Here is a 16010-nt window from a genome sequence, read left to right on the forward strand (position 1 = left end):
ATTAGTGCACTAGTGTGAGCTCAGTAGCTGGAGGTACAAACCCACCCTGCTTGTAATCCAGGTTATTGTGCACACCTTGTGCCTGTGGGCGTCGTTCAACATCTTGCTCTGTTTCTTTCTGGGAGTTTGCTTGGGCTGTGGTCTGTGATTGAGGTTATGTAGATAGATCGCTTTATTATTTTGTTAGGCAAAGGACTGCCCACAGTCTGTTCAGAATGGGCTGTGGTGGAATCCGGAATAGTCTGGGCTCTGCACGGAGGTGGCAGGGTTTAGCTGGTTTCTGATGTTTGCATCTTGCCATGTCACCATAGCTGAACACCTTCCATATGAGATCTTAAAAAAAGCCAATTTAGACGAACATATGGTTGTCACATCTTAGCGCTCTGAATTGACCTAGGTGATGTTTCGGTGATTTACAAAACTGTATGGGTAGAACATTGATAGAACATGTGGACAACTCAAGCGCGTCACTAGAGTGGAACCGGGTGTAAGTTGAGATTCCAGACACTTCGGACCCCCGGACACATGGGCTGGAACGGAGTCAGTCAGTCACGTGTCATGCAGTGCTTGACATGAATCACTCAGCCTAAGCCCGACTTTATTCTGTGGCACTGGCATGTCATGTGGCGTGGGGAGTGCCGGGCCGGGTGGGGACATCGAGGGGGTCCGATTTGCTCTTCTATCCATTCTGCCATTGCTTTTTTTCTCAGCTCATTATCGCCTTGTGATTATCACCATGTGATGAACACTTGGTGTTTGGGGACAGTTTTCATTTTTCGCTTGCAAAGCCAAATAATTCGCCCGAGGCCACCACTACAAATGTCATCACTTATGAATGCGGCCAAAAATGTCAGGAGAGGAGAGGGGAGTCTTTGTGTGGCTCTAGGTGTGTGTATGTGGCTCTACGTGTGTATGTGTGTGTAGCTCTGTAGGGGTGTGTATATGTGTGTGTAACTCTGGGTATGTATGTGTAGCTCTGTATGTGTGTGCATCTGGGTGTGGCTCTGGGTGTGTTTGTAATCAGTGTGTATGTGTGTGGCTCTAGATATATATGTGTAGCTCAAAGTGTGTATGTGGCTCTAGGATGGTGTGTGTAGCTGTAGGGTAGTGTGTATGTGGCTCTGGGGGGAGGTGTGTGTAGCTCTGGGAGGGGTGTGTAGCTCTAAGTGCATGTGTGACTAGGGAGTGCATGTGTGACTAGGGAGTGCATGTGTGACTAGGGGGTGCATGTGTGACTAGGGAGTGCATGTGTGACTAGGGAGTGCATGTGTGACTAGGGAGTGCATGAGTGATTAGGGAGTGCATGAGTGACTAGGGAGTGCATGAGTGACTAGGGAGTGCATGAGTGACTAGGGAGTGCATGAGTGACTAGGGAGTGCATGAGTGACTAGGGAGTGCATGTGCGACTAGGGAGTGCATGTGTGACTAGGGAGTGCATGTGTGACTAGGGAGTGCATGTGTGACTAGGGAGTGCAGAGTGCATAGAGAGTGCATAGGTAATGCAGAATACATACAAAGTGCAGTGTGCATAGGGAGTGCGGAGTACAGAAAACATAGAAAGTGCATAGTGCATAGACAGTGCACAGTCCATAAGGAGTGCATAGACAGTGCATAGAAAGTGCATAGACAGTACAAAGTGCTGCATAGGGAGTGCAGAGTGCATAGGAAGTGCATAGGGAGTGCATGATGAGTGCATAGGGAGTGCATGATGAGTGCATAGGGAGTGCAGAGTGCATAGAAGTGCAGAGTGCATGCAGAGTGCATACAGAGTGCTGCATAGGGAGTGCATAGGAAGTGGAAAGTGCAGAGTACATAGAGAGTACAGAGTGCTGCATAGGGAGTGCAGAGTGCATAGGAAATGCAGAGTGCATAAGAAGTGCAGAGTGCATAGGGAATGCAGACTGCATATAGAGTGCATAGGGAGTGCAGAGTGCATAGAGAGTGCTAGGGAGTGCTAGAGAATGCAGAGTGACTGCAAAAATTAAGCTAATGGCAATGTAAATGACAATGCCATTTACTTATCTGTTTTCAAAACAAAAACAGAAATAAAAAATGTTGCCATATACAATGCCAATAACTCAAACTTTTCTAAAGGCGAAACCATTGCATTGTAAATGCTTGTTTATAAATGAGAGAAATAGTACTATCGGGGACGTACCCGTCAAGCAGTCTATCTTCCAGGGGAGAGGACTCTGGAATTGCGGTTCCGGCTGGGAAGACCGGCTCAAGCGCATGGCGGATCTGGATATAGCGGAAGTGCTCCCTATCACTCAATGCGTATTCCCATTTGAGTTCATCGAATGTTTTGATTCTATTCTTGACCCAGAGAACTCCGACCTTACTGATGCCGATGAGGTCCCATTTGTCGAATCCCTTCGTCGTCCAAAGACTGCCCAGTCTCTCAGCCGCGTAAAGCGGGGTAGCTCTAGTCAGCTTGTCCGACCATCCCGTGGCCGCGGTTGCACTACCCCACACCCGTACCGCAACCCCAGTGGGGCCAGTCAGATTCTTCCCAGCCGATCTAGAGTAGAGCCCCCTATTATAGTCGCCTCCCGGTAGCTGCCATCTATCCATTTCGAATACGGGATTCGGGTCAGGACCGTACATTGCGTGGTTGACTGCACTCAGTTGGGATGCCCAATAGTATCGCTTAATATCGGGCAACGCTATGCCGCCATCGTACCAGGGCAAAGTCAATTTCGCCAGTGCAATGCGAGGTCGCCCGCCCCACACGACTTTCCTCTGGAGGCCCTCAATCTCGCGGAAATAATTAGCGGGCACCAAATCAAGCGTGTTTTGGATGGCGTACAGGAATCGGGAAAGAGACATCATCTTAAAGAGGGCCGCTCTCCCCACCGGGAACAGCGGTAAACCACACCACGCCGCGACGTCCGATCTAAGCCGGAGAAGCTGAGGAAGCAAATTCCTCTCATATCGTGCTGCGGAGTCCAATGATATATAAATCCCCAGATACTTAAAACCAACGTGTGAGATCGGTATCGGACATGCGCGGGGCAGGAGAGGCAATTCTCCAGTAAGCGAGTAAATACAGGACTTGGCCCAATTAATAACCAAGCCAGAATTCCTCCCGAAGGAACTCAAAACGTCGAACAAGACTCCTAATGATTTACGAGAAGAAGTGAGGTACAGCAATATATCGTCCACATACAACGATATACGATCCTCAAAGTCAGGGGACCACCTAATGCCCTTGAGCGATGGTTCCCACCAAAGCCACTCGGCAAGGGGCTTAAGGGTGAGCGCGAAGAGCAGTGGTGACAAAGGGCAACCCTGCCGTGTGCCTCTTCCGAGAACAAAAGGTTCCGAGGCCCTACCGTTAACCACCACTTGGGCTAGCGGTTGCTCATATAGGAGTCTAACCCACCCGATGAAGTTGGGGCCAAAACCAAATTTTGCAAGGCCATCGAGGCATCCAAGGAAACCAATATGGCCGGCTCACGAATCGACCCCGCCCTTGCCAATACACCATGAAGACGGCGAAGGTTGAGCGCGGTATTTCAATGGGGAATGAACCCAGACTGATCTGGGTGTATCAAGTCGCTGATCACCTTTATCAGCTGATTTGCCAAAAGTGTTGCCAAGATCTTAGGCTCGACGTTCAAAAGCAAAATCGGCCTGTATGATGAACATTGATCGCGGGGCTTCCCGCTTTTGTGGATGACTGCAATGGATGCCAGTATCTGATCCCGGGGAAGGGATCCGAGATCTCGCGATTCCAAAAACATTTGGCGAAGATGCGGCGCCATTTTATCGGGACACAACTTGTACAGCTCGATCGGGATACCATTCACAGAGCGAAGGGAGAGGATAGCGAGCGTTATTTCATCGGTGGAAAATTCCGCCTCCATAAGCTCCTTGTCTGACTCCGACAAGCTAGGCAACGCGATATCCCTAAGTAGCAAATGTGAGTCCTCCTCCGGTCTGTCCGAGACCGGCGCGTAAACCTTCTGAAAGTGCTGGGCAAAGACCCCGACTATCTCAACCGGGTCCACAACCCGCGTTCCATCCACTCCATCCGCTCTTTCAACAACAGGCACCACCCGATTAAATCTGTCTCTTTTATCCAACCAAGCAATCAATTTTCCCGCTTTATCACCAACATCATACAGACGCCCCTATTGCTCACGACTCATTGCCTTTGCCTGCATCAGTCACCAGAGCCCTGTAGTCAGACTATTTAAGAGCTAGATCATGCAACCCCTCAGGTGTAACCCCAGATTCCAACTCTTCTTCCAGAGCAGTAATTTCATTCTCCAAATGTACCACCTCCTCATTCTTGCTTTTCCTCGCACTGGCAATCAAGGACAAGGTTTGACCACGAATCACAGTCTTATAGGCCTCCCACAGAAAGATGGGGGAGGATACCGACCCCACGTTCTCAGCAAAGTAATAATCCATGCATTTAACCACCTCGGCTCTAGTTTTAGGATTACGAAGGTGCCAGGGGTTAATCGGAGCAACCCGGCCCTCAGTTCCCAACTGTACATCAACAGTAAGCCAGAGTGGGGAGTGGTCCGAGATCCCCCTAGCAAGGTGTCGAATTTCCCTTACAGAGACCACCTGCACCGCCGGTATTAGGATATAATCAAGCCTCGAGAGACTCCCATGTGCTCCCGAATAAAAGGTATATTGTGCCTGTCCGGGGTGCAGTTGCCTCCAGCAATACACTAGACCCAGCGCATCCAAGAAGTTGCCCAGCCATGATTGTGATTTCGGGAGAATCCTGGGGGACTACGATCCTCACTACCACAGACAACCGAGTTAAAGTCACCACCCACAACCAACATACCCTCAGGGAAACCCAAAACCACCCTTCCCAAATCAGAAAATGTGGTGGACTGTAGGCCTGGCAGGACATATACAGAGAGTATGGAGATCGTCTTCCCCTCCCAGCGGCCCGTAATGGCCGCATATCAACCTCTATCATCCAGCACAGTGTCATCTATCTCCAGGGGGAGGGAGCTCCTAACGAGGACACCCGCCGCCCTCGACCCAGTAGTAAATCTTGAGTGTACCGCCAGACGATAGCCCCGTCTATTCAATGCATGGCATGTGTTCCCTATTAGATGTGTTTCCTGCAGTAACACTATATCTGGGGAGAGGCGTTTCAAGTATTGCAAAACTATCCCCCGCTTTATCCTATCACCAAGACCATTGACATTCCAGCTTAGCAACCTCAGCCCCCTACCACCCATCCCAGAAATTAGAACAGTGCTCCCCCCACGAAGAAACAGACACAAAAGACAAGATATGCAGCAAAGTGGAGCCTCGAAATAAACAAAGAAACAAAGACCCCCCACCACCCCCAGAGGAATCCCCAAAACACACACCCCCACCCTGCACCCCTGTGTTAGACCAAGAAGCCACCCCAACTTGCAGTGTGCCTGTCGCCCCATTAAACTAACCTACAAAAAGAGAGAAAAACCCCTAGAGGAGGAAGAGTCCCGATTCCTCCCAGCCCCCGGGTAATCACCAATATATGTACATAAGAATCATCTAACCACTTCTATAAGTCCATTGAGCTGGCACGCCGGTAAGGACTCTCTCTTCCTGTTCCTCCAGGCCACCTTCAGCGCCCCTCGATTGTTCCGGGCGGTTCCGATGTGCCGGCAGAGTATCGAGCCAGTCACTGACAACCTCAGGGCGGTCAAAGAAGAGCGCACGTTCCTCATATTCAATCCTCATTCGGGCCGGAAAAAGCATAGCGTACTTCATTCCCATGTCTCTAAGTCGCCGTTTCACCCCCGTGAAGCCCATGCGTTGTTTTTGCACCGCCTGTGTAAAATCCGGATAAAAACTGATCGAAGCTTTTTCAAATTTTGTGGGACCATTGGTGCGTGATGCTTGAAGAATAGTGTCTCTGTCCCGAAAATTAAAAATCCTGGCTATAATAGGCCTCGGGGCGGCACCCAATTTAGGCTTCCCGCCGGGAACTCTGTGGGCACGCTCCACCGTGAAAAAGTTACTGAGGCCCTTGAGTGTTAAGTGATTCAACACGAGGTCCTCCACCAGGAGGTCTGTGGATAATTCCGTGGAATTCTCCGGAACACCAATGATGCGGACGTTGTTGCGCCTGGCCCGGCTCTCAAAATCATCCAGCCGACGGGCAAACAAGTCATTAGATGTTCGGAGATTACGAACTTCGGTCTGAAGATCCAAGACATCAGTAGTGAGACTTGCAGTCTTAATGTCCAGGGACTCGACCCGCTCATTGGTCTTCGCGAGATCCGTCCTGATGAGGTTGACTTTGATCGCCACCATGTCTATCTTAGAGGCCAGTGTCTCGTACTGCTGGCCCATAGAGGTCTTCACACTTGCAATGGCGCCCATGACGTCCCTCAATGTCAATTTCTCCGTCGCAGGAGAGCCATCTCCAGTCTCGTCCAAAACTTTACCCATACCACCAGGGGATCCTTTTGGGCGGGTGAAGCGATCCATAGTATTGGATTGGGTGATACCCCCTCGGTACGTGCCCTTGGTGGCCCGCTTCTCGCTCTCCGTCTTGCCCGCCATTTGGAGCGGCGAGCCCTGACGGGCCTTTTGGGACCTGGTTAGAATGGCTCTCCGCAAAGCGGACTTGTAGAGTCTGGGGACAAAGGCGAAAATCAAGCTTAGAGCCAGCAGCAAGACACAGGCCAGCAGTGTCAACAAGCAGCAAGTCGCAGTAGACAATGACCAAAAACGAAACCGAAAGTACCACAGGGGCAGTAGCCGAGTCTCAAAGGCCGTTGTTGTTCAATTGCCACCTGGGTACCTCGGGGACTCAAGTCCGTGGATAGTCGTCGATTTAGGCCGCGAAGTTTCGAAGTGTAGTAAGTCCAGTTCCCGGCGGCCAAATCAATTTTTGAAAAGAGATATCTTGTCAGCAGGGCATCAGCTAGTAGAACCAGTCGTCTAAATCAGGATACGTGGCAGGATAGATGTGGGAGGCGGAAAGGGTCTCGGGAGCCCTGTGCTCACGCGTCCATCTTGGATGCGCGCGAAGCTCCTCCTCCTGTCCATGTTTATTTTAATGCTAAACGAACATTGCATATTGCTTTTAGTGTATTTTTATGAGCCTTAGGTTTGCGGACATGCTTTATTGGCTCTGACCAGCGAGCTTTACTCACTTTTGTTCCGATTATAATCGTTATCCTATATTATGAGTCATTAAAATTGCTCAGCCTGTGTCTGTATTCACCGAAAAGACAAAAAAGGACGCAATCGTGCATCACTCTTTTTAATCACCTGATTATCCACCCCTACCCCGCACCCACTTGCTAAAACCAATAACTCGCTCATAATCTAGACCTGTTGGCTTTGCAAATGCTAGTTGGGTTGGCTTTTAATGGCTGTGGATTTTTTTCTCTCAGTACAAAATTTTGAAATCTGAACTGACTTGAGAGTGTAAAGATGGTGGTTTTAAAAAAAACAATGTAGGCTTGTATCCAGTTAGTCGCATTTTGTTAAAAAAAAAAGTGTTCCCCCTTTAAGCCTGCTCAGAATGTTATTTTTAAATGCTTATTTGTCAAACGAAACTGACCAAATGTACACTAAACCATAAAAGTATTGTCTTCTGTTTGGATGTCTAGTTTCATGCCAATTGGTGTAAATTTATTCAGCCTGGCAGTAGATCTTGGTCACATTTACTAAGGGAGAAAAAGTGACGAATTACTAATTATTTATCTCCTCCTTCACTGTTGTTCCTCGTGGCCGAATTTTCATGAAGCATAGCATGCTGAAACTTAGCTGATTTAGTAAGTAGATTGGCAACACTAACAAATGATAAATCACTGAAATTTGCCTGTTATAGAATAGTGCATGAAATATAACCTCATTCTCGGCCCGTCCACCCCCGCCTGGGACGACTCCTGGTGGTGGCCCCCTGCCCTGGGCTCCCCACCCAAGCCCACGGACCACGCACGCAACCTGGGCTTAATCCTTGACTGCTCCCTCACGATGGCCAGACAAGTCTACGCTGTTACTTCCTCCTGCTTCAACACCCTCTGCATGTTCTGTAAGATCTTCAGCTGGATCCCCACTGGAACCAGGAAAACGGTTACCCAGGCCCTCGTCACCAGCCGTCTGGAATACGGGAATGCCCTCTACGCGGGGACCACGGCCAAACTACAGAAAAGACTCCAGCTCATCCAGATCGCTTCGGCTCGACTCATCGACTCATCAGTGGAGAAGTGTGGCTCACCGGTTAGAGGCGGCAGACCCATAAGCAGAGTTTGGCCCGGGACCAGGGTTCAATTCCCGACGCGGCAGGGTACGGAACCAATGTCAGTGGGCTCGATAAATCTTGCCTCGGTGCCTCTCTAACCATGGGTCCCACGCTGCAACTCTGGGCAATAGCTTGCTTAATCTCCACAACGGCCCCCTCGCTGCCGGGGATGCCTGGCTTCACCTTGGGGATGCCCAATCGGGACCATCTCACAGGGAAAGCCAGGACGGGTTCCCCAGCGGCACACAGCGCCAAGAAACCCTGGGGTGAACGTGCGCTCTACAAATTCATACTAACATAACATAACATCCTGGACATCCCCTAACACAGCCACATCTCCGCGCACCTTAGGGACCTGCACTGGCTCCTAGTCAGCAAGAGGATCACGTTCAGACTCCTCACCCACGCACACAAGGCTCTCCACGACTTAGGCCCCGAGTACCTCAACAAACGCCTCACGTTCTACACGCCAACCCGCCAGCTCCGCTCCGCTGCCCTCGCCACCGTCCCACGGGTCCCCAGAGCCACCACCGGAGGAAGATCCTTCTCCTACCTGGCGGCAAAGACTTGGAATACCCTCCCCACCCACCTGCGACTCACCCAGGACCATCTCTCCTTCAGGAAGCTCCTCAAGACCTGGCTTTTTGAGCAGTAGCGCCCCCCCCCCCCCCTCTCCCCCGGATTCTTTCACATATAATTATGGTTTTAATTACTTGCTATCTTTGGCCTCTACTGATATCTGCTTTGCTGTAGCAAACTTTATAAGGGGCTCCTTCATGATTAGAAAGCGTTATGAGTGAAATTGGCATAGGATCATCAAGAGGTGACTTTGTTATTCCAGTCATCTTTGTAAAAGTATGCTTTTTTAATTGCCTTTGCTGAAATTTTGTGAATTATTGTTTTTTAAAATCTTGTTTGTTGATGTTTTATGAACTGTAAATATTTTATTGAGAAACTTTTATGGTTTCTGAACTTAAAGTTATTCTTGACTGTGTGTGTATATATATATATATATATGTGTGTATATATATATATATATATATATATATATATATATATATATATATATATATATATACATATATATATACGTATATACGTATATATATATATACATACATATATATTATATATATATATATTTATTGAGAAACTTTTATGGTTTCTGAACTTAAAGTTATTCTTGACTGTGTGTGTGTGTGTATATATATATATATATATATATATATATATATATATATATATATATGTACATATATATTATATATATATATATATATATATATATATATATATATATATATATATATATATATATATATATATATATATATATATATATATATGTATGTATATGTGTGTGAGAGTGTGTACCATGGTTTGCTTAAAGCTTTTTCCACGAAGGGTAATATTTTACCTTATGCTTTTATTGCATATTTATTTGATATGTGTACTCACTTTTTATGAACTGTCTTTCCTACCATAGGTATTGCGGCAAATGAGAAAGTTGTCCTGGCATGACCCTGAAGTAAAAGACTATGTAATATGCTGTATGATCAACATTTGGAATGTGAAATATAATAGCATTCATTGTGTAGCCAACCTTTTGGCTGGGTTGGTGCTGTACCAAGAGGATGTTGGAATTCATGTTGTTGATGGTGTGCTGGAAGATATCCGCCTAGGAATGGAGGTAAACCATTTAAAATGTTACTGAAAGCTACATAAGGAATACTTTTTTAACTTTTTGTTTTGTTTCTGTCTTTAGGCAATTTTGTTTTGTCTGTTTACCATATAATATATTTCTCTTCTAGGGATTCCTTATCAATAGTAATGAGCACTGAACTGTCTTGCCTACATTCTGGAGCACTTTGCAAAATAAAAAATATGAAGTGCTCTAGGATCCAGAAAGTAGGCGAGACAATACAACATTTTGCAAGGATTCTTCAAACAAAGCCCTAAGTTATCGGCAAATTAAATAACCCTCTTCCTATTGAAACTAGGTCCTAACTATACCTACTGGCGACTATCTATAAATATAGATGTAAGTATAGATAGTCACCAGTAGGTATAGTTGGGACCTAGTTTCCATAGGAAGAGGGTTTTTTAAATTTGCCAGCCAGTAGGTATAGTTAGGACCTAGTTTCCATAAAAAGGGGGTTTTTTAATTTGCCAATAGCTTAGGCGTTGTTAAAAAAATCCTCGCTAAATTTTCAAAACTAGTTTGCCACTCATTTAGCTGCTTTCTTGAAAGTTTCGGGATGATCTCTCAAGGGGGCGGGGGGTCCCAAAACGCGTTTCTCCCATGTTAATTTACAAAGAACTTTAGATACGGCTATAGCCCGACCTGCTGAACAGAATTACACTAAATGTGGCTGAAAGGTAATGTTGGTCCAGGGAATTGCATTTTTGTAATTTGATTTAAATCCGTTCAGTAGTTGCAGAGTTATTAAAATACATTTTCAATTGTGTATATATAGGGACGCAGAGGATCTGTGACCTCTCCCGACCTTGTGCTGAGATCTGATTGTCTGCCAACACTTCAAACTAGTAAGTGTTGCCAGCCATCTTGGGACTTGGCTTGAGCAGAGTCCCAGAAACAATTTGAAGAAAAAGGAAAGGGGGCATCTTCCAAAGCCTGTGGGCATCCAAGACAACTGAAGGAATCTCCCTTGAAGTGAAGAAGTCACTTCCCTGCATCTGCAGTTAAGCTGACTGTTCTACTGATCATGGGCTCCCATGGACTCCGAAAGGCTCAGCAACTCGGGTGGTAGTTCTTCACATCCCTCAAGGGCTGCCCTGTCCTCTCACCAAGTTTGAGGCCAGTATCCCTCATCGGAGCCGCAGGAACCAAACCTCTGTGCCGTGCGTTGACTTACAGTTGCAGAAGCTTGGTGGCTTCCTTCCACCAAGATCTTCGGGCTCCAAGTAGCCCCACCCTCCAGCATCTCCTGTGACCAAGATATTTGTACTCACCACATCACTTGCACCGTGGGCCTGCATCTTTGGTGAGCTGCTCGCGGTCCTCTTGTGACTATTGCCTCCGGCCTGTGGGTCCTCCTGAGGGTCTCCTTTGATACCCTAATTGCTCGGGCCTGCCCTGACTCCCCTGCTTTTGGTGAGTCACCTGGACCTTGCTGGTCCCGACACTGTACTTTCTTCACTTTCCACGTTGGTTGCAGTTGCAAAGGCTTGTTGTTGCTTCTGACAAACACCCACCCCGCAACTCCTGACATCCGCCGTAGGACAGCTCGTGCATGGCTAATGGTATTCCACAGTGTTGCCTGGTCCGCACAGCTGCAGTTTCAAGGTCACACTCAACTCTCCTGCAATACTCAACTTTGGTAGGCCTTAGTCTTCCTGGCCTCCTGGTCACTTCTAAGTAGCATAGACTCTGGCCCCTCTGCTTGCAGGTACTTATCATCCTGAATTCACCTTTGGGTTCTACCGTGCACTATCACCTTCTCCAGCAGCGGCATCTTCCTGTAGTCCTATTGAGTTCGCCTGCGGTTTCCGATGCCAATTCAGACCTATGCACCAGGCTTCCTTGGTATAGGTATCCAGGTTCCTGGAGTAACCACAGGTGGGGTAGCTCTCCAACCTTCTATGTTCCTTAGGGCTTCTTCAGGGTCCACTGGGAAGGGTCATTCTTCTTTAAAATTGTGACTGCGACTTACCCATTGACCTGTATTGAGCCCCTAGTTGTGTTCCCACTCTGCACACAGCCTATGTGGCGTTTCTGGTTACTTACCTCGGGTGGTTCCTTTGGCCCTTGGAACATCTACGTGTTCTGGGTATATTCTTGACTTGAGTCATGGCTCGCATACCACTATTTTATTATACGGTTTGGTCTCCCCTGGTGACCACTGTGTATTTCGTGCTAATTACTTGTTTTAATTGAAGAGTATTGTGTATGCCTCTAGCTAGGAGATATCTGTATATGTTGTGGGAGAGTAGGATCTGCTTCTTCTAGTTACCCCCACTTTTTGCTTATGTTTCACGGTTTTCCACTGGCTGGAATCCTGCTATCCTGGACCCCAGCCTTACTGCTTTCTCCTTTAAATTGATTGCAAGTTCTTTAGGTACACTCCAGATTGGATTCTGGGGTACCCTTATAAGTCCCTAGTATATGGTACACTATGTACCCAGGGCATAGGTACCCCTGAGGCCTCTCAATGGCTGCAGAATGTATTGTGCCACCCCTGAGAGACCACTCAAACTGACGCCATAGGTCTGCTACAGCAGCCTGTGTAAGGTGGTGCATGCACCCCTTACTTAGATATAGGTTCACTATATCTACCTATCAGGCCTTATCAATCCTGTAGGCAGGGTGCTGGGTTTTATGTGAGAGGGTGCTCCTGCATGACCAGATCCACTCTGCAGCCTTCAAAACCGATATTCCGGGGTTGTTTGTGATGCAGCCAACCATATACTCTTAAGTGCATTATAACCTTGCGGTTAATGCTAACTTTAAAGCGGCTGCATGGAAATATGTCGTGTTTGGTGTCAAACACCTTGGAATAATACCTCTCCGCCAGTAACTGGCGGGGGAGGTATGATTTGACCCTCCTAGAGGGAGAAATATGACAACACCGGTACACCCGGTACCAGCTTTCTCGACCCTGGCATCACAAGATGGATGCTGCCAGCACAGACACGAGTCTGCCCTCCTGCTGCTTGACGAATCTCGGGCAAGGGAAGGCTTGACAATAGGTTTCCTGTCACAGGGAGGTGTGACCACCTCCCAGACAGGCTTTAGTGTATTGGGGCTGGGTGGGTGCACTCTTACAGTGCTTTGATGTCTGCATTGGGGGCACATTTGGTGTCCCTGTGCATAGTCCAGCTCAAACCAGTTGCAGTAGCCATTTGCTCCTGCTCTGGTGCGAAACTGGACAAAGGTCATGGGTGTAGCACCCCTCTGTCCTGACCCTCCCATAGGTGGGTCCCAAGAGTTTGTCCCACATCTTTCTTGGGTATAAAGTAGGAACCCCGGACTACAGGACTTTAGATTTTACCTGGACTAAACTCTGCTACTGAAACCAAGTACTTCAACGATTTGCACAACGCTGGATGACTTAAGAATCTCCCTTGGAGGGGGCGTGGCCAACAGCATGCCGAGCTAGACGTGTGGCTCGTGAGCTCCCGGCCGGCCAACATTAAAATCCGACATAATACTCAACCACTGAGCACCGGAACATATGTAAAGTGTGGAGGACCACCTGGGGACTGCCGGGTGGGGTAGACGGCGGCTCCGACGACCCTAGAGCCCGAGAAACGGTAGTTTGGCCGGCGGCGGTGGGGAGCCCCGAGGAGGCAACATGGCGATTGCGCTCTAAAAGGGTGCTCGAGGAGCGATGCCCAGCGGGTTGCTGCACTGACCCCTGCACCTGGCCAGGAGCGGATCGGCGCCACGGTGGGATCGGCACATCGTGAGCCGGCTTGGGAGACTGGAGGCCCGCGGTGGGTGAGGCGCAGGAGCGAGGTGCCAACTGCACCAACATGGCGGAGGAGCCAGGCACCCGGTCCCGGACATCCCGATGGGGCTAGCGGTGTGTGGCGGGGGTCACGGAGCCAGACTGCGGCGGGAGGAGTGAGTGGGGTGTCCACCGGGAGTGAACCACACTAGAATGTGTGAGACTCGAGACGCGCTGACCCCTGCAGCAGGCACCGGCGGCGGGAACACCTTCACCAATATGGCGGCGTGACCCAGACTGGCAATACCCGGCAGTGAGCCCGCAAACGGTACGGAGACGCCGCCGCAGGGGGGGATACGTCGGCGCTACCCCCCGGCATCAGCGGAGACATAAGTCCATCCCGACGGCAGGTGTGGGGGAATCCCGCCGATTGCACCCGCCACACGACCTACAGCGGGGGCGGGGCTCCGCGGCGGAGCGGATGCTTGTGAAGGGAGGGCTGGCCAGCCTGTCCATAGCGCACCACAGGGAGCAATAACCTGCCGAGGCCAGAGTGGAGGCAACGCACCGCCGGCTCATACCCCCCCCTCGACCATCACAGCGGCCTGCCGGCTGGGCGGAACGCGGCGAGACACAGAGGCAATGGCCTGGTGACATTCACGTCCGTGTCCGAGACGTTGGAGGAGCAGAGGGTCCTGCTAGGGGCGTGAGAAGGTGGGGGAACCCCGCAGGTGAAGGAGGCATGTGCAGCTTGTGCACAAGCAGCAGGAGACACCTGGGTGAGACACGGACAGGGCAGTGCAACTGAGTAAAGACACCCCCTTCCCCCCCTAACGACATAGGCGGCTGGAATCGAGGTAACAACGGGCGGGCACACGAGCAGGCTGCAGCCACGGTGGTGAGGTGGAAGATACCGGCAGCGGAGTATCAACGGCGGGGGAGAGCACATGGATAGCATAGGAGGAATCGGAGCCCAAATGAACTAGATCCCTGACAATAAAACGCACGAGGTGCTCCCCCCCCGGAGGAAGACCGCACACAACGAGCGGCGGTAGTACTCCGCCGGCGACCGGAGACACGTGGAAGTGGAGCCCGGCACACCAGTGGCAGACGGAGCGAAGGCACTACAGCGCCAGCCCCATACAACACGACCCGCAATTTTAATAGGGCAAGGGAGGGGTGAACGTGGGAGCAAGAACCTGGTGGACAAGCGGGACAGCACCAGAGATCAGTGTGACCGGGCAGAGGACCTTCGAGACTGCTCTGCTAGGGCGGGATACACACGGCCAAGGTCGGACACAGACCCACGCCGACCAACATGGGGAAAAAGGACCCGCCGCCCAAACCATTGCCAAAAGGCGCCATGGATAGCTTTGCTGCACCTCGACAGGCCAGGGGAAACCAAGACACAGCGGCGGATGGGCACATAGACACCGGGGCACTGCTCGCGGCAATCCAGGCCTCGAGAGCGGATATCCAAGAATCACGGGCGGCACTGGAAGTGAAAATCGGAGAAGTGGGATCTGAAGTCACCCTCCTGCGCCAGGATTTCAGGAACCTCTCGGCCAGAGTGACGGAGACGGAATCGCGAATCGGGGAGGCAGAGGATTCGATTACAACGATTCGGAGAGACATGGCAGAACTCCAAGCGTCCCACAGGCAGCTGCTATGGAAGGTCGATGATGCCGAAAATAGGGCGCGTCGCAACAACCTGCGTTTTGTAGGATTTCGGGAAGGAATTGAAGGAAACAACATGGCGACATTCCTGCACACGTGGCTCAAAGAGACTTTCCCGGAGGCACAATTCTCGACATGCTTTGTCATTGAGAGAGCCCACCGAGCGCTGCTGGCGAAACCCCCGGAGGGTGCGAGACCTAGGCCTGTGATAGCTCGTTTCCTCAACTTCGCAGATAGGGACCTGATTCTACGCGAGGCACGGAGGCTTGGTGTCATAAGGCTAGAGAACACACACATAATGATTTTCCCGGACTATAGCCAGGAGGCGCAGAAGCAGAGACGGTCCTTCGATTCAGTGAAAACCAAGCTCAGATCTATGAACATTACCTACATGCTTCTCTTCCCGGCTAAACTTAAAGTTATATACAAGGAAAAGACTATCTTCTTCAACCACCCGGAGGAGGCTTGGCAATGGCTCGAAGAGAGACCGATACTCAACAGCAGGGAAGGGGCGGGGCGAGAGGCAATGGACAGAACTGTGCGGGAAAAGACACAATGGAATCTCCCAAAACCACAACGGCAAAAATCCAGGAGGGTGCACTCGCGTGCCACAGGAACTCCCTATCGAACACGCACAGCGACGGGAAGTAGGAGGGGGAGGTCGGAGTCGCCAGGAACCTCCGGCGCGGCGGACC

General features: G+C 49.9%; 1 protein-coding gene across 11 annotated transcripts in view; it reads left to right on the top strand.

Annotated features, from left to right (window-relative positions):
* UPF2 (UPF2 regulator of nonsense mediated mRNA decay) overlaps nucleotides 1-16010 on the top strand; it is a 1606401-nt gene that overhangs the window by 841011 nt on the left and 749380 nt on the right. For all 11 annotated transcript variants that reach the window (XM_086919968.1, XM_086919955.1, XM_086919976.1 and 8 more), the window contains one exon: nucleotides 9714-9917. In XM_086919968.1, the coding sequence (XP_086776094.1) occupies nucleotides 9714-9917 (204 nt within the window). The remainder of the gene's footprint in view (nucleotides 1-9713; nucleotides 9918-16010) is intronic.

This window comes from Lissotriton vulgaris, chromosome 1_1 (assembly GCF_964263255.1).
Source record: "Lissotriton vulgaris chromosome 1_1, aLisVul1.2, whole genome shotgun sequence".
NCBI classification, from domain to species: Eukaryota; Metazoa; Chordata; class Amphibia; order Caudata; family Salamandridae; genus Lissotriton; species Lissotriton vulgaris.